This window comes from Grampus griseus (assembly GCF_964374135.1).
Source record: "Grampus griseus genome assembly, chromosome: 19".
NCBI classification, from domain to species: Eukaryota; Metazoa; Chordata; class Mammalia; order Artiodactyla; family Delphinidae; genus Grampus; species Grampus griseus.
This window is the reverse complement of record NC_139013.1, coordinates 40,756,854-40,780,712: the sequence shown is the minus strand read 5'-3', so window position 1 is coordinate 40,780,712 and position 23,859 is coordinate 40,756,854. Positions and strand designations below refer to the sequence as shown.

Sequence of the window (23,859 nt, the reverse complement as noted above, 5' to 3'; positions counted from 1 at the left end):
ATATTTTACCTCAATAAAAAAAAAGTAGAAGTCTGATGTGGGAGTGTAAAATGGGATAGTCATTTTGGAAAACTGTCGAGCAGTATTTGCTGAAGCTAAATACACACCTTCCCCAAGACCCAGCAATTTTACTTTGAGGTATAGACCCAACAAAGATACATTCACTAAAAGACAAGTATTATAATAGCCACAGCAGCACTGTCTATAATAGCTAAAGACTGGAAATAGCCCAAATGTCCATCAAGGTAGAATGAATAAAAATATGGTAGAATATTCATATAATTAAATGAGTCAACCACAAGGACATACAACAACATGAATGAATCTTACAAACATGGTTGAGTGACAGAAGCCAGATACAAGAGAGGACACATGTATGATTCCATTAACATGAAGTTCAAAAGCAGGTAAAACTAACTTGGGTGAAAGAACTTAGGACACTGGCCATCTTTTGGGGAGAGGCTTAGTGCATGGAGGGGAGGAAGATGGAGGGCTTAAAAGCATACAGAGCTGCCTTCAGCTCCCCAGAGCCGCAGAGCTCATACACAGAGGCAGTTTCCTTCATGGGAAGGCTGGAGTGTGTCCCTGAGAAAGAGAAGATTGCTTAGATACCAGCCCTGCCTCCTTGACGACATCCCCACTGAGGAGTCATGGGCTGTGACAACATGCTCGGCCGGTGGGAGAAGGGGAAAGAGGGATCTCAGCCTGAGTCAGTTCCAAAGGGTCCCAGGGGCAGGGAGATTCCCAGAGTGACCTTGCCCTTTACCTCCAGCACACAGCTTTGTACTCTCATCTTCTGAGGAATCTTGCTTTGCCTTTGGGCTAAAAAAGACCAGGAATGATACGTGGCAGAGTTTAAATCATCTTAATACAGGGCAAAAGTTAAATAATCTATGGGGCATGCACTCCATGGATGCAAAATGTAAGCAGAAAGTAGAACTGCATATATAGTATATGCAACTATGCACGGGAAAAAATTTTGAAAAGACTGGAAGGAAATGAAGCTTCCCTATGACTGGGGTTACCAGCTACTTATTATCTTTATTTTTCTGTAGGTCCAAGTTTTCTCTTAACATGAATTGTGTTCCCCCCTCAAATTCATGTGTTGAAGTCCTAATACCTCAGAATGTGATTATATTTGGAAAAAGGACCTTTAAAGAGGTGATTAAATTAAAATGAGGTTATTAGGGTGGGCCCTAATCCAGTATGATGAGTGTCCTTATAAGAGGAGGAAATTTAGACACAGACAATTACAGAGAGAAGACTATTTACAGACACATGGAGAAGACAGCCATCTACAAGCTAAGGAGAGAGGCCTCAACAGAAACCAGCCCTGCTGACACCTTGATCTTGGACTTCTAGCCTCCTGAGTTGTGAGAAAATAAATTTCTGTGTTTAAGCCCCCAGTCTGTGTTCCTTTGTTACAGCAGTCCTAGCAAATGAATACAGCAAGCATCAATCTCAAGAGTCGAGAATCCCTCCCATCATGAATTACTATTATTAACAGCTAACATTTGTGTTTTTTTTTTAAATCTGTATGAATTTTTAAAATAAATTTATTTATTTATGGCTGTATTGGATCTTTGTTGCTGTGTGAGGATTTTCTCTAGTTGTGGAGAGCGTGGACTACTCTTCGTTGTGGTGCGTGGGCTTCTCGTTGCGGTGGCTTCTCTTGCTGCGGAGCACGGACTCTAGGCGCGCGGGCTTCAGTAGTTGCAGCGTGTGGGCTTCAGTAGTTGCGGCGCACGGGCCGCGGGCTTCAGTAGTTGCGGCATGCAGGCTCAGTAGTTGTGGCTCGCGGGCTCTAGAGTGCAGGCTCAGTAGTTGTGGTACATGGGCTTAGTTGCTCCGCAGCATGTGGGATCTTCCTGGACCAGGGCTTGAACCTATGTCCCCTGCCTTGGTAGGCAGATTCTTAACCACTGCGCTACCAGGGAAGCCCTAACATTTGTATACTTTCTCATTTAATCTTCACCAAGCACCCTATAAAGTAGATTTTAACACCCATTTTCTAAATTGGGAAAATGAGGGGCTAAATGCATTCACTGAAGTTACATAGCTAGGAAATGGAATGGCCAGAAGTGGTACCTAGACCTGTCTAGATTGAGTTGTTTATATAATATGGTTATATTATCTTTCTGACACACCTGAGAATTTGTTTTCGTATTTCCTCCCTAACCCCCATTACCTGTGGTCCTTCTCCATCTATTGAAATAGCAAAGACTGATTTTTAGATGCCCAGTGAGGCAGTGTGATACTTGGAGAAAAGTACTAGATTCGGGGATAACAAGAGTAACTCTCTTACAGGTAGTTGTGAGGATTAAATGAGAATAAGTGTAAAGAACTCACAAATAGGATGCATTATGGCCAGGTCTGCTGTTAATACTATTAATAGTGATGGAGACCCCATTCTTGTGCAGGCACTGACTTTAACTTGATGGGTGATCCTGGGAAACACACTTGAATTCTGTGGGCCCCAGAATCAATTGTTTGCTGAAGTTTCTGTTTTGTTTTGTTTTGCTTTTTGGCCATGCCGCATGGTTTGAGGGATCTTAGTTTCCCGACCAGGGATCGAACCCGTACCCTTGGTAGTGAAAGTGCGGAGTCCTACCACTGGACCTCCAGGGAATTCCCATGTTTGCTGAGGCTTCGAGCCTAAGGCCTGTCTTCCCTTGGTTTGAAGGGAGAGAAGCATGTTATAAAAAGATGTATTCAAGAATAGTAGGGGCTTCCCTGGTGGTGCAGTGGAATCCGCCTGCCAATGCAAGGGACATGGGTTCGAGCCCTGGTCGGGGAAGATCCCACATTCTGTGGAGCAACTAAGCCTGTGCGCCACAACTACTGAGCCGGTGCTCTAGAACCCATGAGCCACAACTACTGAAGCCCACGTGCCACAGCTACTGAAGCCCGTGTGCCACAACCACTCAGTCTGCGCTCTAGAGCCCATATGCCACAACTACTGAGCCCGTGTGCCACAGCTACTGAAGGCTACACACCTAGAGCCCGTGCTCCACAACAAGAGAAGCCACAGCAACGAGAAGCCCGCACACTGCAACGAAGAGTAGCCCCTGCTCGCCACAACTAAAGAAAGCCTGCACCCAGCAACGAAGACCCAATGCAGCCAAAAATAAATAGATTAGTTAAAAAAAATAATAATGGGACCAAAGACACTTTCTCCTTGATGTAAAAAGAAGAAAAGCTTAAAAGGGAACACCTAAACTCACTAGGTGATTCAGCATTGCTTAAAGCTGTGTTAAGGACACATGCAAAGGTCCCTCAAAACTCTGTTAGTTGGAACCATCAGCATGTTGATGCAGAACTTGAATTAACTTATTAGGAATTTAGGTTTTCTCATTTGGAAGATGAAAATTAGACCTCACACAGTCATCCTGAATATCAAATAAGATAAAACCACAAAACCACAAATTTGTAAACCCCAGAACTTTATATGGACTCATAACACATGAGGAAATGGGGGTTCAGAGGTGAGATGGCTTGCCCAACATCATACAGCTAGTGAGTGGAATTAGAATTAGAACTCGGGGTGGTCATATTCTAAAGTCAGGTTCTTCAACACAGCATCCATCAAGAACTAGCAGAGTGTTTCCTAAGTGCCCAATATTCTTCTAAATACTAGGGATACATCAGGGAACAAAATGTGTATCTTCAAGTACCTTTAAGTTCTTATAGGATACTGCCTCCTGTCCCAAATCACCTTTCCACAGCTATCTACCAAAGTAATCAATAATGCATGGATTGTAACAGCAAAAGTCCAGACAACCTAAATGTCCATCAATGACAGATTAACTTTGTGTAATGCTAACATCCATACGAGAACACTATGCAGCCATAAAAAGCTGTAAAAGATAAGGAAGCCCCTATGTATTGACATGGAAAGATCTCTAAGACATGTTGTTAATTAAAAAAAAAAAGATATGGGGACTTCCCTGGTGGTCCAGCTGTTAAGGCTCTGTGCCCCCAATGCAGGGCGCCTGGGTTTGATCCCTGGTCAAGGAACTAGATCCCACATGCCGCGATGAAGATCTCCAATGTAGCAACGAAGATCCCGTGTGCTGCAACTAAAGACCCGGTGCAGCTTAATTAATTAATTAATTAACTAATTAATTAATTTAAAAAGATATGGAGCAATGTAGTCTATGCTAACATTTGTATTTTAAAATAAATACTTCTGGAAGGTGACCCCAAAAAACTGGGTTTATGGGTGGAGAAGCTAGTAGCTAAGCAACAGGAAAGAGACTTTTTACTGTGTACCCTTCTGAATTTTGACCCACGTAAATGCATTAGCTATTCAAACACTGATAAAAAATAAAAATTAACTGTCACTTTTCCCATTCTTAAAACAGCCCTCTTCCTAAGGGAAGGTCTTCAGCTAGCAGAGGGGCTGGCCAGATAAGCCTGTCAGGTTTTTCACTTAATGAGTGCCTCTCAATGAACTCTCCAATCCTCTCCCACCAAGTTACCCAGCAGGGGGCTAATGCCTTAATCCCCCAAACTCTAAAAGCTGCCAGAAACCCAGAAACCGTCTTCCTGCTGTCTACAAAATCTGCCCACCAGGAATGTACGGTACACTTCACTACCCTGTTTGCTGGCACATTTCCATTGTTCTATGGGTCCAAACATTTGTAGCACAGTATCTGGGGCTGTCCATCTATTCTTAGAGGGGACAGTGCCAACAATCAAGGAGAAGTCAGTGGTCAGGTACTTCAATTGTACGTGCCTCCCACGCAGGCTGCAACATTCCAGCTGCCCCATCAGCCCTCAGCCACATTTAGCTGGGTGCAGAATACAACCAAGGGGCATGAGTCAGGCAGGCAGGAACAAGCTTCAAAGGCCCACTCTGCCCGAGACACCCAACTAAGTGTTTTCTTATCCAAGTCCTCAAAAAACAACCCACAAGGGGCTTCCCTGGTGGCGCAGTGGTTGAGAGTCCGCCTGCCAATGCAGGGGACACGGGTTCGTGCCCCGGTCCGGGAAGATCCCACATGCCGCGGAGCGGCTGGGCGCACGCCTGCGCATCAGGAGCCTGTGCTCCGCAACGGGAGGGGCCACAACAGTGAGAGGCCCGCGTACCACAAAAAAAACAAAAAACAAAACAAAAAAACCCCACAAGGTAGATACTCCTCCCCTATTCTGACAACTCAGGAAACAAGAGACTGCCCTGGGGTTGAAGTGCCTCAGGAAGCAGCTTCAGAGAGGAGAGCAAAGTACATGAAGCCCCACAACTCGGAAGCATTAGGACCAGATTTCAAATCCTAAAGGCAGAGGCAGATGAGTGATGAAGAATATGGGATTTGGAGTCCAAAAGACTTGGGTTCACATCCATGTCGTGTGAATGTACAGAAGCTGTTTTCTCGTCTGGAAAATGGGAATAATACCTACCTCATAAGATTATTGGCAGGAATAAGTGGGATAATGTTCACACAGCACTGAGCACTGTGTCTGGCCCAGAGTAAGCCCTCAATAAGAGGGACCTTTAGCCTACTCACAATTAACCAGGGCTTCTGACTCCAAATCCATGCCTCTCTCTACACCATAGAGAAACCATCTCTCAGAGTGGGCATGGGGTTAGTTACAGCCATGTGCTTTACCTAAGGGCTGAAGCACGGAAGGGAAAAGGGGATACACAGAACCAAAGAGCATGACGGGGAGCTGGCTCAGTCTGCATTTGGAGAGGACTGTTTCGTAGGGGCTGCTCCATGGTTTATTGGGAGAGGCAAAGGATGGAGATCTCACAGCCAATCTGACCTGCCCAGGGAAACTCGCTGAGGCACCTGTAGAAACATGAGCAGTTTTCTTTGTAAGCCATGAGTCACACAGAGGCTAGTAAACGGTAAGCCCTGGGGCAGATCATTACAACTTCCTCCCAGATGCTTCTTGGCACTACTGGCTTGTATCACTGGTTTCAAAATGAAGTTGATCTGAAACCAGGTCTCATCATTACTCACCCTCCTTCTACCCTACCTTCTCACAGCTAGTGAAGGAAGCTGATTCCCGTTCCTGACTGCAGCCTAGCTCCACAAGGCCACAAATCTTGGCCAAGTCATGGAGGCATGAATGGGCTCGTGTCAAACTCTTTCTGGGACAAGTTGGTGAGCACTGACGAGCACATGGGGCAATAGTTCAGATCTTAAGGCTGAAAAACACAGACGTAAACATAGCTAGCTCTTATGTCCATACCCACCTAGGACCTTAAAGTCATGTGACAGCTTTAAACTCAGTTTCTTCCACAGAGATTCTGAACCATAAAGTCGATGAACCTGATGAAGATGTAGGTATTTGTACCACTATAAACTGATAGGTTTCAGCACTGAGTCTGAACATACAATTCCTACAATACTGTTGGGGAAGGGAGTTAGTAACCTGAGACAGTTTCTAGAGATTTTTTTTTTTTTTTTTTTAATCAGAGCCTTGTGTATCTGCACTAGATAGAAACATCCAAGGGAACCAGGAGTCCCCGGCCTGTGCTCAGAGCTTCTCTCTAAAGACCATCCTGCCAAGCCTGGCCTCAGATCCTGAGCTGGCGCCACTATAAAACTTGGGCAAGAAGGGTTGAGTCCCTGGAGTACTAGAGCTGTTGAAAGAAGAAAGCTTTTTAAATAGACTTTTAAGAATTAATGGATATTAGGCTGGGAACTCATCCCAGGCCTGCTTTTAGGTTGGAATTGCCTAGACACTTCCAAACTCTCAAGGAAACACCCATGAAGGTCAGAAGCTTGTTTTCTCAGCCATGACATAGAGGTGCTATGTAGTCCCAATGTCCAACCTTACTGGATGTTCTGGCAAAATAAAACCACCCAACTTTCAGGGGTAAATGTCCTTCAAGTGATCAACACTTGATCACTTTATCACTCGACAGTTTTCCTATTGATCTTTGGGCATTTTAATGAGAAGGGAAGAGTAATATCAGTTTGAAAGTGTTGTGGCCAAAAGGCATCTTGTTGGGGAATGAGGGAGACACTGTCAAAGGTGTTTCCATTCTAGCTTGGTCTAGAGACACACCCAGTTTATAAAGTAAACAAACTTGTCCTTGTAGCTATCACTACTTTCCGTTAAGGGACTGGGATAAGAAGGTGCAAGGGGAAAGTATGTGGCATTGCCTTGAAAGAAGATTCTGGCATTTTCCTGAGTAAAACTACCCGTAGAAAAAAGTTCACTTACTAGGAAATACAAATTAAAAGGATAAATGTTGTGAAATACTTAGGGAATGGATGCTGCTATATATTGTTAGGGGGTGGGGGAAACGTAGATCGACAAAAACTTTTGCGCTATTAAGCCTTAAACAAGTCCTTCGACCCAAGAATTGTGCCAGGAAGTCATCCAAGATGTGACAAAACCTCATGGATGTTCATGACTGTTGCTTAGTGTTTAAAAAAAAAAGTCTCAACAACTTAACTTTCAACAGAATACTTAATTACGTGTGCTACAGTCACTCAAATGTCTCATCTACAGCCTTAAATATTGTAAAACAGTATCAAGGGAAAACAGTGCTCTGCTCAGGGGAAAAAGGTCACAAAACAGCCATTCATTCATTCATTCATTCACTCACTCACTCATTTACTTACTTACTTATTTATTTATTTATTTTTGCGGTACGCGGGCCTCTCACTGCTGTGGCCTCTCCCGTTGCGCATCACAGGCTCCGGACGCGCAGGCTCAGCGGCCATGGCTCACGGGCCCAGCCGCTCCGCGGCATGTGGGATCTTCCTGGACCGGGGCACGAACCCGTGTCCCCTGCATCGGCAAGCGGACTCTCAACCACTGCGCCATCAGGGAAGCCCTATTTATTTATTTTTATTGGAGTAAAATTGCTTTACAATGTTGTGTTAGTTTCTGCTGTGCAATGAAGTGAATCGGCTATATGTATACCTATATCCCCTCCCTCTTGGACCTCCCTCCTCACCCGTGCCCCCATCTAGGTCATCATAGAGCACCGAGCTGAGCTCCCTGTGCTATACAGCAGCTTCCCACTAGCTATCTATTTTACACATGGTAGTGTAATTATGTCAAACCTAATCTCCCACTTCGTCCCACCCTCCCCTTCCCCCTCTGTGTCCACATGTCCATTCTCTACGCCTATGTCTCTATTCCTGCCCTACAGATAGGTTCATCTGTACCATTTTTCTAGATTCCACACATATGCGTTACTATACAATACTTACAAAACAGCCACTTATAGTTTATAGCCTGAGCCTGACAATCATAAAATATTAATATCTTTATACTCGTTAAAAAAGGGGGGTGGTGGTGGAGCCGTGGCACCAGGAAAGCAGACTAGCTCTCTCCAGAACCAATGACTTTCCAGGCCAAAGAATCCCAAAAGGAACTTCCCTGGTGGCGCAGTGGTTAAGAATCTGCCTGCCAGTGCAGAGGACGTAGGTTCGATCCCTGATCTGGGAAGCTCCCACATGCCGCGGAGCAACTAAGCCCGTGCACCACAACTACAGAGCCTGCTCTCTAGAGCCCGCATGCCACAACTACTGAGCCCATGAGCCACAACTACGGAAGCCCACATGCCTAGAGCCCGTGCTCCGCAACAAGAGAAGCCACTGCAATGAGAAGCCCGCGCACCACACGAAGAGTAGCCCCTATTTGCTGCAACTAGGGAAAGCCTGTGCGCAGCAACGAAGACTCAACACAGCCAAAAATAAATAAATAAATAAATAAATAAGTTTATTAAAAAAAAAAAAAAAAGAAGTCCAAGATGGTGGAGGGTGAGCAGAATCTGATCTCAGGAGACTAATGGGCAGAGGCTGCAAGGTATGCAGGCGGGTGGGCGGGGGGGGCGGAAGGGGGACATGGGGAGCCCACAAGGCATGCTAGGACCCCAAGGGGCTATCCCGTGGCATGCCGGGAGATAAAGCACCCCACGTGTCCTGCCACAGCCGTTTGAGGCCCTCAGAGGAGCCAGAGTGATTCCCTAAAGCAGAGAGCAGTGCAAGTGGACCTGCCTCCCTGGGTGTCCGTGATGATCCGTCACCACAAGGTCACCACCTTGGGGGATGCTAAGAAGTCAAGCACAGTGCTGGAGCTGAAGCGCTTGGTGAAAGGCATTCTTAAGTGGCCACCGGCGCAAGGAGCAGCTTTACACAGATGACAGCTCCTGGACAAGAGCATGACCCTGGGGGAGTGTGGCTACGCCTGGCAGACGCCTCCATCTATACACCATTCACCCTGGACCTGGATCTTCCTGCAGATGGCGCCGATGGGGCATTTGAGGCCCTCAGCCTGTAGCCCTTCCCTGATCCACTGAAGTAGAATATGAAGCTGGGTTGTTAGGAAAGCCAGGCAGGAGGGCGAGCTGTGGGGCAATGAAGCAGTGGGACTCGGGCCCTCTCCTTCAGATCAGATATCTTCAAGAAAGACTTGATTAAGGAAATGGACCCGGAAGATCTATTAAAAATGTTCATTTGAAATGACTAAGGTCCTTTATGGGTGGTGGACCTCCATTCTGCTTATCTTCCAGTTTTTCCATAGTAAACATGTATTTGATTTGCAATCAGAATGAGATGTTGTGATTTCCGCCCCCTCTGACTAGTATATGGCAACCCCATGTTGTTAAGGAGAAAGCAATTCTTTCTAGGGGAGCTTTGCCTCTCTGCAGAAAGCTCTTTGGAAAGATCTGCACTACTCAGGTTCTTCCTCAGGCTTGGGAGCTGGGTCCTCCCTTTTAATCCCCAGAGAGAAACCCAAGCGGAGCTATACTTGACAGCACTCTGGGAGTTCCAAACATGGCTGACACAAAGTTCATTGTTAGGTGTGCTGTCAATGATTCCCACCCACAAGAATGAGAGCAGAGATGCCAGCGATCAACCTGGGACCTCTGGGATACCAATTAAGGGTCTGGTGGGTGAAAGTGCTGCACATTGGCCCTGCAGCTTTGGGCAAGTCACTTCGTATTTAAGCTGTTAACAGTAAGCACTCAACAAATATAAGCCCTTGGTGATTTCCAGTATCTAAAATAGGAACACACACACACACACACACACACACACACACACACACACACACACACACACACACGCTCTTATTAGGGCCAAATAAGACATATTGTGCTTTTTAAAGCACAATTAAGTATTTAAAACCAGGGATGGTAATTTAAAAAGCAAAACAAAAGAACAAGAAGGTAAAGGTCATTCAGAATCCTGAGGTAAGCAGAAAATTAAGAAAAAAGAAAAAAAACCGATCAATTTCCATTGAGACAAGCATTGGAAGTTAAATTCAAAACGCCATGCTTTCAGGAATTCCCTGGCAGTCCAGTGGTTAGGACTTGGCTCTTTCACTGACAAGGCCCAGGTTCAATCGCTGGTCAGGGAACTAAGATCCCTGCAACCTGTGGGGCCAAAGGCAGGGTGGAATGCCATGCTTTCATTCACATTTCACTAGTTTGTTCCTTCTTTTAGATCCTCTCTAAAAGAGATATATTCACCTCTTCACAGCGACCTTCACGATCAACAGTTCCCAAATACAACTGATAAAATCACCTGGAGAACTTTAAAAAAAACTCAGATTCCCTGCTTCCAGCCCACCCATCACTTCTACTGAGTCAGTTTCTGGAGGTGTATTTAGGGAAGACAGTTTATTGTTTTGGGGTTTTTTTTAAAAAAATAAATGTATTTATTTGTTTTTTGGCTGCGTTGGGTCTTTGCTGTTGCATGCGGGTTTTCTCTAGTTGCGGTGAGCAGGGGCTACTCTTTGTTGCAGTGCGTGGGCTTCTCATTGCAGTGGCTTCTCTTGTTGCAGACCACGGGCTCTAGGTGCATGGGCTCAGTAGTTGTGGCCTGTGGGCTCTAGAGCGCAGGCTCAGCAGTTGTGGCGCATAGGCTTAGGTGCTCTGCGGCATGTGGGATCTTCCCGGACCAGGGCTCGTAACGGTCTCCCCTGCATTGGCAGGCGGATTCTTAACCACTGCGCCACCAGGGAAGCCCAGTTTATTGGTTTTTTAAAGTTCCTGATTCTCACCTTTATTTCTCGTAAGCAGGTAAATTGGTATGGATTTTTGAGGGCACTTCAGAATATGTATTAAAATTTCAAATGTCCAGATTCTTCCTCTGACCAACATATATATATCTGTCTTTTCAATATCTCCCCCTGGATGCTTTAAAGGCATAATCCATAATCTTAAAATCATGTCAAAAAGCAAATTCATGATCTTCTTTACTCTAGCCCTAAATATGGTCCTTTTCCAGTGTCTCTCCCAGGGAATGCACTCAGCTACACAAATCCAAAATCTGGGCCTCAGAAGCAGCCCAGAGTCTGTGTCTAGAGTACCCAGACTTAAATTTTGGTTCCAGTGACAGACTTTGGGCAAGTATGTTTCCATACGTAGAAGATGGGAATGATGCTAGTAATACCTACCTCAGTTAAATGAGTTAATATTTAGCACAGTGCCTAGTGTATTGTTGTCTAGCATCTTCTTCCTTGACCATTTCTCCCTCAGACTCCCCTTCGCAGTCAATCACCAAGACTCATGCCTCTCCATCTCTACCTCCCCAATCTTAGTACTTACTATATCATTTTTAGCCTAAATGAGTACAAAATCCTCCATTTTAAAAAAAGGATCTTTTAAAAACGCAACAGATGATACATTTGAGAAAATAAGATCACTTCCTTGTTTGAAACTCATCAATGATGTGCCATTGTTCTCAGGATAAAACCCAAAATCTATAATGTGCCCAATCCCTATCTCCATTGTCTAGCCACAATGGTCCTCTTCTTAAGTGCATCATAACCCCTTACCACAGGGCCTTTGCACATGCTGCTCCTTCTGTCTAGAACAGTATCTCCCTACATTCCCATTCCAATTCTACCCAGTTAACTCCCAACATCTTTCAGACCCTAATTCGAAGGTTACTTTCTCAGGGAAACTTTCCCTCAACCCTCCCAAAGTAGATCAGTTTCCCCTGTTAAAAACTCTCCTAGCTCTATGTAACTCTCTTCCATAGAATTCATTACAACTTGTAATGATATGTTTACTTGCTATTATCTAATTGCCTATCTCCCTTACTAGTCTCTATAATGCCCAAAGGCAAAGACTGTGCTAGAATCTGCTTATCACTATATCCCAACACCTAGCACAGTGCCTGATACAAAGTAGGCATTCAATAATTGTTGAATGAACTATGAAAGTCCTTTGACCCAGCAATTTTTCTTCTAGGAATGCAGTCTAAAGATGTAAGTATACAAACTAGTCTAGCTGTAACAACACTGTTATTATCACTACCACTAACACCTGACATTTATTTATTTACTACATGCTTTTTCATACCCTAACTCATTTAATCCTCACTACAGCCTATGAGATCCCCATTATTACCCCTATTTTACAGATGAGGAAACCGAAGCATAGAGGTTAAGCAAATTTACGCAACCCAACAGATTTAACCCAGGCACAGTGGCTCTGGAACTCCAGCTCAGACACTCTATACATTATAATAGTTACATTTTATGCAAACTTCAATTGTCAAAATTTGAAATGGTGCTGTAAATATTAAAGTCTCACTTTGTATGCAAAGTTTGAAGAAATGCAAATCTCCCAAATTAAGAAAAAGTGTAAAAAGTCACATAATTTCAATACAAGAGAGACTAGGGCTTCCCTGGTGGCGCAGTGGTTAAGAATCCACCTGCCAATGCAGAGGACATGGGTTCGAGTCCTGGTCCAGGAAGATCCTACGTGCCACGGAGCACCTAAGCCTGTATGCCACAACTACTGAAGCCCAAGTACTTAGAGCCCGTGCTTCACAACGAGAAGCCATGGCAATGAGAGGCCCACACACCACAACAAAGAGTAGCCCCTGCTCATCGCAACTAGAGATAGCCTGCGTGCAGCAACAAAGACCCAATGCAGCCAAAAATAAATAATAATAAATAAAATAAATATTTTAAAAATCTTAAAAAATATACAAGGGAGACCAGTGAATTGTAAGCATCCATCTAATTCCCTTATTCCACACACATACACTTCACATATGTTCATAAGAGGACATAAGTCTTGAATCATAGGAGTTATGAATTATTTGAGGTTTTCAAGGATAAATCTTTTACATCAATGCAACCACCCTGTGCAAGACTGTTTATTGCAGCAATATTTGGGTTTAAGAAAAAACCCATAAGCCCCTCTTGGAAAATAAGATCAGAAATGAGTATTCTCTTTAAGAATGGAAATCAACTTTTCATCAAAATGCTTGCTAACTAGATTTTGAAAACTAAAGAGAAACTTGAGAAAAAATGCACTTTCGCTTTGACTGAATGGCACACTCTCAAGTTTTCAACACCCAAGGAAAATAATGCAAGTACTAATACATTTGATAGTTCACTTCTGAGTTATGCAATTTAAATTAAAAAAATTTTTGATTTCAAAGACTTTTGAAACATTCAGATAACTAAACCTTAAAACAATGGTTGGTGTGAAAACTAATGATTTTTAAATGGTATAGTAACCTTATTAAGCTTACCTCAAAGCCTGTCTTGAAGGTATTGTTCAAACATAAAAATTTAATTTAACTGAATGGGGTTAAGAGGAACAATTCATTCAATCATCTTTCTACAGCAGTCTTTCCTAATAAGGTGATTTCTGACAGATTTCTAAAAATTCAAACACTTCACAATTTTTATGTTAACTCCTCCCCACTTCCACATCTGTAAAAGATAAAAATAGGGGGTTAGCTAATAAATCATGGTATATCTACCATGTAGAAAACTATGGAGTTGTTAAAAGCAAGATAGATGTGTATTTAGCAGTCTGGAAAGATGCCTGTGATTCAGTAAGTTAAAAAAAGTAAGTTGTAGGATAATGTTTGTTAAGTATGACATAGTCCAATCCTTGTTTTAATAATTCCTGTGTGCATACATAAGTTATTGGTCAAGAAAAAGGTCTACAACAGATGTAGAGAACACACGTATGGACACCAAGGGGGGAAAGTGGTGGTGGGGTGGTGGTGGGATGAATTGGGAGATTGGGATTGACATGTATACACTGATGTGGATAAAATGGATAACTAATAAGAACCTGTTGTATAAAAAAATAAATAACATTAAATTCAAAAATTAAAAGAAAAAGGTCTACAAGAACTCACATTGAACTATTAACTGTGCTTACCCTACCGGAGCAGAACTGAGGAAGAGAGAACTTTCACGTGTTTATTTCTGATTTGCTTCTGTTGAGGCACAATGGAGTTCAATGGTTGAAGCTCAGGCAGCTTAGATTTGAATCCAAGCTCTGCTATTTACTATTTGCATGATCTTGGGCAAGTTACTTAACGTCTCTCGCCTCAGATTCCTCATCCATAAAATGGGGATAGTAATAGTACCTACTTCAAGGGATGTTATGGTGATTAAACAAGGTAATACACGTAAAATGCTAAGAGCTGTACCTGTCACATAGTACATGCTATTATTTTATTGAAAAACATTGTTTTTACAGTGAATAGATATTCACGTATTAATGTGAAACCCCAACCAACGAGCCCAACTCTACACAAACTATATAAAATAGTATATATGAAAGAGGGTGTGATAGAAATAAAAAGCTCCCTAGGCAATCCTGACAGTCAGCCAAGCTTGCAAACTACCGACTCAAAGGCAGGGGTACACCAGCTGGAGTGTGGCTGAGTTCCAGCTGGGGAACACAGGAGAATTCTGGAAGCAGTAAAAGACCATAAAAGACAAGAAAATGGCAGGTCTTGAAGCCCTGGTGGGAAGCCCTGGCTGAAGCTGACTCCACAAGGAGAGGCAGGGGTGTGGGCCTGGCATCTTGTTCTGGCTTGCGTGTGGGGAGCCCTCAAGTACCTGTCTTTTCTCTCTGCCTGAAGCTACAAGATGGGGCTTGTTGTGAGAAGGCAGGCAGCCTTAAGCAAGACACCCGGGTGAGTAGCTGAGCCCTTCAGCCCTGCTCTCTGTCTGACCAACCAGCAGTCTACCTCCTCGCGTCCAGGGCCACAGAGGCACTTCCCACACGGGAGCTAGAGCAACAAGGCCGAGGAGCTGGGACCAGAGTAACTTGCCTCAGGCCTAGAACCCCGTTTTCCCTTGCCTGTGCCCAGATGTGCACCATCAGGCCTGTCCTCACTGCTGGCTTTGACAAGAATCTGAAGAACTTCCAAGTGGACTGGACTTGGGGGTGGGAGAGAGTGGGGTTGCCAATTTGGGGGGAGGAATCTTCTTAGAAAAGCACACATGCACATAATTAATTCCCAGGGAGCAAAGACTTCTTAAAGTTACTGTGAGGCCCTGAAGTCGGACCCCTCCCCCCCCGGGCAAGATCAACCTCTTTTTAGTCTCCAACACAGGTTTGAGGCTTGGTAAGAGATGTGATTTCGAACTAATCTCATGTGCTCTTGAACAACCAAAAGTGGGGTAACAGATTGAGGAGGCAGAGGAAACCCTGGGGTCGTGCCTCCCTAGCCGCATCTCGCCCCTGAGATACCTCCGAGTCCTGAGGGAGAACAGCTCTCCCCTCCGTCTTGGGTTCTGTGTAGCCCAGAGAGGCTCTCGTTAGGGGGAAGCAGGCACCAGCCCTCCCGCCTCCTGGCAGTGTGGCCCTGGCCCTGAGCCCTCTCCTCAGATGTCAGCGACAGAGCCAGAGCTACGAGCTCAAAGGTGGGGTAAAGGGAGGAAGGAAAGTGTTCATTCGGCTTTCCTTCCCAGGATACGTCATTTTGGTTCGCTGAGCAAGCAGCAGGACCCCCGTACCCCGAAGTCCACCGGGACCGTGGCAGCTGCAGCCTGGAGGGGATTTTGTCATCTTGAGGAAATCTGCAGGCTTTCTGATGCTCTAGGTAAGCCACAACCACGTGGGTGCCCAGATTTGGCTGGGTGAGGAGGCGGGGGCAGAGCATACCAAGCTCCTCCACTCAGAGCAGGGCTGTGGGAGGTCCTCAATGCTGGGAGGAGGGGGTGGGGTGAGGAGAGGAAGAAGATGAACAGCCAGAAGAAGGTTCTCTGCTGAGAACTGACAGTGAGAGCACTGTCAGCTATTGGGCCTGGGATCTGAACCCTCCCTGTTCCCCTACATCCTAAAAGGGAGGCTGGGGTCCTGGAAAGATGTGTCCCCTCCTCATCCCCTCCCCCATCACTCCAGATCTTGGTGATTAACAGAGGCCAGTGGAGGGAACAGCAATTCAAAAGTCTTGGGTCAGATGTTAACTATTTCCAATCTTCCTCAGCTTGGCTGAGGCCAGAGGACTCACAACTCTGACTCCCAAATGGTTAGTAACTCGCAAGTAGGAGTCCAACCTGGTTCAAGCCCTAACTCCACAATTGACTAGCTGGGTGACCTTGGATAAGTTACAAAATTACAAGCCTAGGTTTCCTATCCAGTGAAATGGGGCCAATTCTACTCCCCTCATGGGGCTTTTAGGAGGATTAAAGGGGCTTATTACATAAAGTACATAGTGTAGTTTCTGGAACTCAGTAAGCTCTCCAGTAAATGTTATTATTAAACATGTTTGTTTCATTTTGTTTGAAAGCCCTTCCTTGCCACCCTTGCTGCCTGGTAATGCCAGGTAACTAAATGAAACCAGGGGGAATATTCAACTGCGGCTGACCACGTTGTCCTTGGGTCTGGGAAAAGTCGGGAGTCGAGAAGGGGTGGTGGATGTGGGCCTAGGGTCCTGGATCCAGAGGAGACTTCAGAGACAGTGGCCTGCATGAGGGCACAACTGGAACGTCGGCCACATCGCCTGCCTTTCCCAAACACCACACTGCCTCTGTTCTGGAGTGAGGGAAGTTCCGAGCTGGACTGGACCCTGCCTACTTCCCTTCTGTTGCTCCCCACCTTACACTCCATGGTCCAGCCAAACTAAACATATTTAAGTTCTTGGACCCCATATGCTGTTCCCTTGGCAGGAACACTCCCTGCCACCTCTCATGTCCCAACCCCTTCCCCAGCCCCTGGCTTGGACAACACTTCCACCACGTGCCCCCCACCTCCAAGAACATGTCAGCAGCCCTTCCTATGTGACTCTATATTTTTCCTCCCACTTGATTACATGCATATATTACTTATTTTGTCCATCTCCCTCCACTAGCAGGCGAATGGCCCACAAGCCTGGGCTTTGTGCATGTTTTGCTCACTAATGTATCCCCGGCACCTAGAACAGTACCTGACACTTGGTAGGTGATCAATAGATACCTGCTGAGTGAAGGATTCACTAGTAAAATTGCCTGGTGACTAATTTGCTTCCTCCTGTGGTCAGGGAGCTCACTGAGGTTGAGGAGCTGTGGGCCTTGCCTGCCTCTCAACTTCAAGCGCCCAGTAGGTACTCAGACGTTTGTTGGCTGAATGACCAGTCAGCTTGGCCTTGAGTCTCAGACACCTCACTGCCTCTATAATGAGGGAGGAGTTGCATTCGACCACCCTGGCCATATGAGGAGGCTGCTGCCCAGCCACACACCAGCCAGGATAAAAAATCTCCACCCATGAAGAAGTTCTCACCTTAGAAATTCACGGCCCTTTCCAGATTCCCTTTCTACTTTAGGGAAAGTAACAAGCATTTGCTTAAGGACAAATAAAGGGAAGGACTTCTCCCCCCAAACAAAGGACGTGACCAACTACCTAATAAAAAATTGCTGTCTCTTAGCACAGGGCCAGGTGGGAAGCAAGAAGCCAGAAGGGATGGGTCTGGTAAGGAGACTGTTGGGAGAGGTAGAGTCCAGAAGAGACTCAGCTACTTCAAGACACAGAAAAGCTGACAGTACTGAGATCCCCAGGTAATCCTCAGTTAACCCAGCAATTACGCTCCCAGGGATGTACCTAACCGATCCGCCTACGCAGTTTCCCTTGCACAATGGTGTTCACGGCAGCACTAGCTGTAATAGCCAAAAAAATGGAAACTCCTCAAACGCCCCTCAACAGCCGAAGTGTGGATGGTCACATGATGGAAACTACAGAAGAATGACAATCGACCACAGCTACATCCAGAACCGTGCAAGAATCTCACAATGTGCAGTGAAAGAAGCCAGATCCAAGAGGATATTCTGTGTGATTCTTTTACATAAAGTTCAAATACAGGCAAATCAATCCATGGTATTTGAAGTCCAGATAGTGGTTTTCTTGGGGGAGGGTAAAGATGGGGAGGGAAGTGGCATTTGAGGTGCTGATAATGCTGTTTCTTGATACGTGTGCTAGGTACATGGGTGTTTAAGTGTGTGATGTTCATCGAGCTGTATGTACACTTATCATCTGGACACTTTCTTCCACATATGTTATTCTTCAATAACGGTGGTTCTTTGCATGGAGATCATTCAGCCTCAGGACTGAAGCCTCCACTGATTTGGGGAGACAGGCCCTTCTGTCCTTCCCCCTCCTCCATCATCCTCCAAATGCTTTGCAGAGCTATCGTTTCCTAGAGACTCATTGCTCATGGTAAGCCATGCTTTCCTCACACAGCAGGGAGGTGAGGACACCCTGCACAGGTAACCTAGGAACAGAGTGCCATGCGAGGAGATGAGAAGAGAGACTAGAGGTTTGAAACCTGCTCCCCAGACACCAGCTAACAGTGTGTACGTCGGGCTTCGGCAACCAACTATACTCGGCTGCTGAGCCAGGAAGGCAGCTGGGTGGGCTGGAAGCCCCAGTTCCCAAATATTCATTCCACAGAGGCAGATTTATTGGGCACCATGGACTGCCCCTGGCCTTACTGCTGACTGCCCCAGTGACCTCACACCAAGTTTCTTACCCTTGTTTTACAGCTGAGTGGGAGTTACCATCACCTGCGCTGCAAGGCTCTTATAAGCATAAAAAGTAACTAATATTAGACAGTCAGCTCCACCAGAGCAAGGTCTTAGTTTTGTTCATTGTTTTAGCCACCATCCTAGAATAGTGCCTGATACATGCAGATGCTAAATATATGTTTACTGAAAAAATAAAATGTAAATAGAGGGCATAGCCCGGAATGGGAGCTCCAAAACAAAGGGCAATTTTTACATGAGTTGAAATAAGCAAAACCATCTTGAAGTTAACTCCTGCTCAGTCAAATTTATTACTGAACTTTGAAGTTTTCTACCAAAGCTAATGAGGGTTAGCTTTAATCTTACCCAAATGCTGACTAAGGGTGAGTTGAACCTGCAGAGGGGGCCATAATGAAGGACTGGATTTCTTTTACTGTAATTAAGCTGCTTCTCTCAACTGTTCTCCATGAAGGATGTATAGACCACTTTAGGTCACTCACTTTAATCACTGCACTAATACCATGAAAGCTCCTTCCTCCCACCTCTCCTTTGTCTTTGCTTCTAGACCACACTTGAAGGCAGACCCCAGACTGTGGAGTTGGGGTGGGGGAACATTCCTGCTCTACCTCCTTCCAGATTAACCTCTCACTCTTGGTCTAGGCAAGCCTGGCTTCACCTGCCCCAAGCCCCCATCACTAGGACACTTGAGAGACTGTATGCAAGCTGGTTTCCCCTGAAGGAATGTTTCTGGAAAACCCTAGGATGAAAAGGAATAAATGACTAAGCGCTCTTGGGGTAGGGGGTTGCTACTGGTGGGATTTGGTGCTCCAACATTCCACTTCTTCATTTCATCCACCTCCTACTTTCCGGTGGTAAAAAACATGCCATGGAACTTGGGAGTCAGAAACTTCCATTCAAGTCACATCTGGTCACTGCAGAGATGACTTTGGGGAAGCCATAACCACTGAGGTTTCATCTGTAAAATGGGCAGAACTTCACAAGATTGTCATAATTCACACAAATACCTACTGGGACCTATTAAGCACCAGGTCCTGGGCACAAACCTAGAGGTAAAAGTCATGTCTGTGACCCTCAAGGAAACTCACTAGTTTAGCCTAGGGAATTGAATCCATTAAGCTGTTCCTGTGTTTCTCCACCTCTAAAACCTCCAGCAGGGCTGGGCTACAGGGTTTCTGAAGTCCCAACTCTGGGATTAAGAGTTCAAGTTGTTTAAATGTACATCACCAGCTTCAAGAGAACGTCAGGAGGATAAAGCAAGTTCAGAGTTGTGCAAATGCTTTGAAGAGGAAAGTGCACATACAAACAAGGTATTAACTATATCAGATAATTTCTTTGAGCTCAACTTCATAGACACCTGTGAAATTCATAACCCAGGGGCGAACAAGGGCAACTGTTCCTTAGCTATAGGGAAACTGTTGTCTGCTTGGCCAAACTTGAGAGTTTGTATGTACCCTCAGGACAACCCTTTCAACATGGCTGGATCCAGGCTGGAGCTCCTGTGTATGGAGGACAGGGAACTGGGGTGGAGGTAGAAAAGAGGTCAGCTGCTGAGGACTAAGGGGAGAAATACCACTATTTTTTGCCGGGGAGTCCCAATTTATTGGGACAAATTGGGCCCAGAAACTTGCTTTTTTTTTTTTTTTTTTTTTTTTGCGGTACGCGGGCCTCTCACTGTTGTGGCCTCTCCCGTTGCGAAGCACAGGCTCCGGACGCGCAGGCTCAGTGGCCATGGCTCATGGGCCCAGCCGCTCCGCGGCATGTGGGATTTTCCCGGACCGGGGCATGAACCCGCGTCCCCTGCATCGGCAGGCGGACTCTCAACCACTGCGCCACCAGGGAAGCCCCCCAGAAACTTGCTTTTATTTAAAAAGGCAGCATCCCCTTTCACAGGAAGACTGCTCTAAGAACTCGGCACGTTGCAGGGAGCTGCACTCAAGGTTAGCCAAGCACATTAACCCATGTTTTGTTTTATAACCTAGGTGTGCTCCTGGCATGAACCCACCATTTTCACAACCATAAACCAGACATCCGAGAAAGCAGAATTTTCTCAAAAGGTTTAAAATGCCTGACGTCACCGAGAAGCACTTGCCAACCGGACCGTGAAATCGAAAACCTGATCACTGCTTCCCCCCAAGAACCTCAAGCTTAGTGAAGTGACAGTTAATCTGATATTTCTTGCTTCAGTAAGAAAGATAAGGCACAGACAACACTCAGAGCCACAGCCTGCTCTCCCAGACTGTAGTCGGGAAACTTGACAATGAGGGGGAGGGTGTACAGATTTGGCAGAAGTCTGGTTAGCAATAAAGCTTCCTCAGGGAGCCGGAATTGGATTTGGGGCCCTGCCCAAGTTAACATTTTTACAGGTTGGCTGAGTTGCAGTTTGTTAGCCAGTCAGTAATAAACCCAGTGCAAGAATTTAAAGTTTATGAGGCATGGCCTCTTAATGCTTCTCCTCAGCTCCCCTACAGCCAAGAGTTTAAGGAGCTTGGCCTGGCCTGGGTGTTAATTGTTTTGTCAATAGGCAGAGTTATTTGGGGGAAAAAGAAGAAATAAAGGCTTCTACAGAACTCAAGGCCCCCACTCCTCTTTTGGAGAAACAAAGGAGAGCCATTCTGCGCCCTAGGCAGCTCTCGCGCACATTCAAGCTGTGGGAATTTGTACCTGGGGTGAGGGGTGTGCTGATGGGGGCATTAGAAAAATGCTAGGTGGCACAGGTTTTTAAATTGCTTTGAAATTTTTAAACTTTAGATCCCCTACCCAGAAAAATGCATACAAGTTCTTAAACAATTTCACAGGTTAAGGATCCTCTGGAAGCTCACCCAAGGATCCTGGGACACACCTTTGTTTAAGAACTTGGGTTTGATCCGGTGGAGGAAACCGCACTGCCCTGGATGGAGGGAGAGAGGCCCCCATCAGCCGTCAGCTGCCTGGATCTCATAACACACTGTTTCTGAGCACCAAAGTAAACCCCACCCCCTCAAGTTTTTAAACCGTAGAAGAAACTGTGAGATCAAAAATGTGCTTTGATTCCCCACCCACTGCCCCTACAGCTCAAGACCTTCTGGCTCCTCGACCCCCACCTCCCTCAAGGGCCCTAACATTTCAGTTCCAATACACTGGGGGTCGGGGGGTGTGCCCAGTGCGTGATGGCCCCAGTCCAGGTGTGCCAGGCCCAGTTTGCAGGCAGGCTGCAGGGGCGCGGGCCCTCCGGGAAGGGCAGGGTTAAGAGTGCATTCCAGCTGCCGGGCAAGAAGGGGGGCGGGGGAAGGGAGCGCGAAGAAGAGAAACAGACCTGGTCTGTCAGTCGGAGACACAAAGCACGGTACACAAAGGGGGCCCGAGAGGGGCAAAGGGGGCTGCCCGGGGCACGGCTCATCCCCACACCTGCGCGGGGGTTGCGGGAGGAATGTGGAAGGCGCATTCCTCCGCTGGGGCCAGCAGGGGAGAGCTTCCCACGTCCGGGCTGGGTGAGCGGCTCAGCCACCCCGCACCCCGAAGGAGGGGGTCCGGGTCGGCCGCCGCAGAGGGGCAAGGAGGGGCTGGACGTCAGAGGGCGCTACGCTCTCCGGCCTCTCTCTCCATACGCCCACCCCCATTCCAGCCCCGGGGATGCTTTCTGCGCCTCCCCCGCACCTGAGGAGGCGCCAGGAGCCCCCCGCCGCAGCCCGGACACCCTCAGCGCAGCCCCCGCCTCGAAGTTCCGCCAGGCGGGCCCCCGTGGGGGGGGGGTCTTACCATTCCCCCGCGCCCGGCTCCGCTCCAGCTCCGCGCCTCGCGCCTCCAAGGTCACTTCAGCTTCCCCGAAGCCTGCCCGGCACGGCTCGGAGGCCGCGCGCGGCAGCCAGTAAACCTGCGCCTAAGGGAAGAGGGGAAAAGAGGGAGGCTGGGTCACAGGCGTGCCCGGCCCTGCATACCCATCCCGGGGAGTCCTCACAGGCTTTCCCGGACAACCTTGGCCCCAGGCAGCCCAGTCCGGCTCTCTCCCCGACGCCACCGCCGCGTGCGGACCCCGCCTGCCCTCTGAGAAACGTCCCGGCAGGGGTCAGGCAAGGCAATGGAGTACCTGGAGTAAGAGGAAGAAGCGGAGGAGGAGGGACGCGAGAGGCCCACTAGGGAGCCCCATGGCTGGAGAGAGTGAGGTGAAAAGCTGCCGCGACTGCGGGTTAGTGCTCCGCTAAGCTCAGCGCGTCCCTTTGAGAACCGCGGCTCGCGGGAGCCAGAGGGAGGGGGGGGGGGCCAGGTGAGCGCAGGTAGGTGCTGATTGGTCCAGCGCCGCAAGGTCCCGCCTCCTCGCAGGTGGGGCCGGGGCTGGATCTGTGGAGGCACCCCGAAGCGCCTCCCCGCACTGTCCTCTCCCGCGCCCCTCCTGCGTTCTCTCGGGTTTTCCGGAGTTGCTCCCGACAGAGACCCAGGCCCTGTCTCGCAGATTCTGGGTTCGAGGGGGAAAAAAAAAAAAGGCAACCCACTCCCCGCCGCACACGAAGAAAATTGTTTCTGTGCCTTGTGGAAAAGAAAGTGGAGATGCATCTGAATCCGACTGGAAACAAAGGCGCCCCATTCATGCTCCCCCGAGGTTCTCTGTTATCCAAGGCTTTGATGGAGGCCGGGTGTGTCCGCCCCACACCCGGCTACAGCGGGGGGCGGGAGGGTACCTCCTGCCTCTTTCCCCACCTCCCACATCAGCCTGCCCCCAGGACTCCGAGTGTTTAAAACTGGCAGTGAGGTCCCGAGGGACGGTGTTACAGAATCTGCTACAACTTGCGGAAAACTCATTACTTCCCTGACACAGCCGAACAAAAGGAGGCTGGGAGAGAAGATCCCAGAGATCGAAGCCGTGGTGACGCCAAAAGGTGCGAGGTAGAGGGGTGGTTATTAGCCCCATCACCTCCAGCAAGCTTCCCACCCCCCACGTAGGATATAAATAATTAACAATGTCTCAAGTTTTGTAAAATGCAAATAAAGGCATTTTGAAAATCGCGACTGTTTTTATTGGTCTAAAATACCTACTATAATCTAAGTAAAAACTGCTGGCTGCGAGAAGCAGCCTTCCAGTGAGTCTCCCTACGAAGCAGCTCTTCTGTATCCTTACTGGGGGACATGCGACGGAGCTGGGATTCGTTCCTCTACTTCAGACCCGAAGTGCTTTACCCG

At 47.1% G+C, this 23,859-nt stretch overlaps 1 protein-coding gene across 3 annotated transcripts in view; it reads right to left on the bottom strand.

The window, feature by feature from the left end:
* CDH3 (cadherin 3) overlaps nucleotides 1-22,831 on the bottom strand; it is a gene marked incomplete at its 5' end in the record, with an annotated part of 44,316 nt that extends 21,485 nt beyond the window's left edge. For 2 of the 3 annotated variants that reach the window (XM_082677520.1, XM_082677522.1), the window contains 2 exons: nucleotides 22,444-22,558; nucleotides 22,772-22,831. In XM_082677520.1, the coding sequence (XP_082533646.1) occupies nucleotides 22,444-22,558; nucleotides 22,772-22,831 (175 nt within the window). Of the gene's footprint in view, nucleotides 1-22,443; nucleotides 22,565-22,771 lie in introns of all 3 variants that reach the window. The other variant, XM_082677521.1, reaches the window with a different exon arrangement.
* Nucleotides 22,832-23,859: the final 1,028 nt, after the last annotated feature.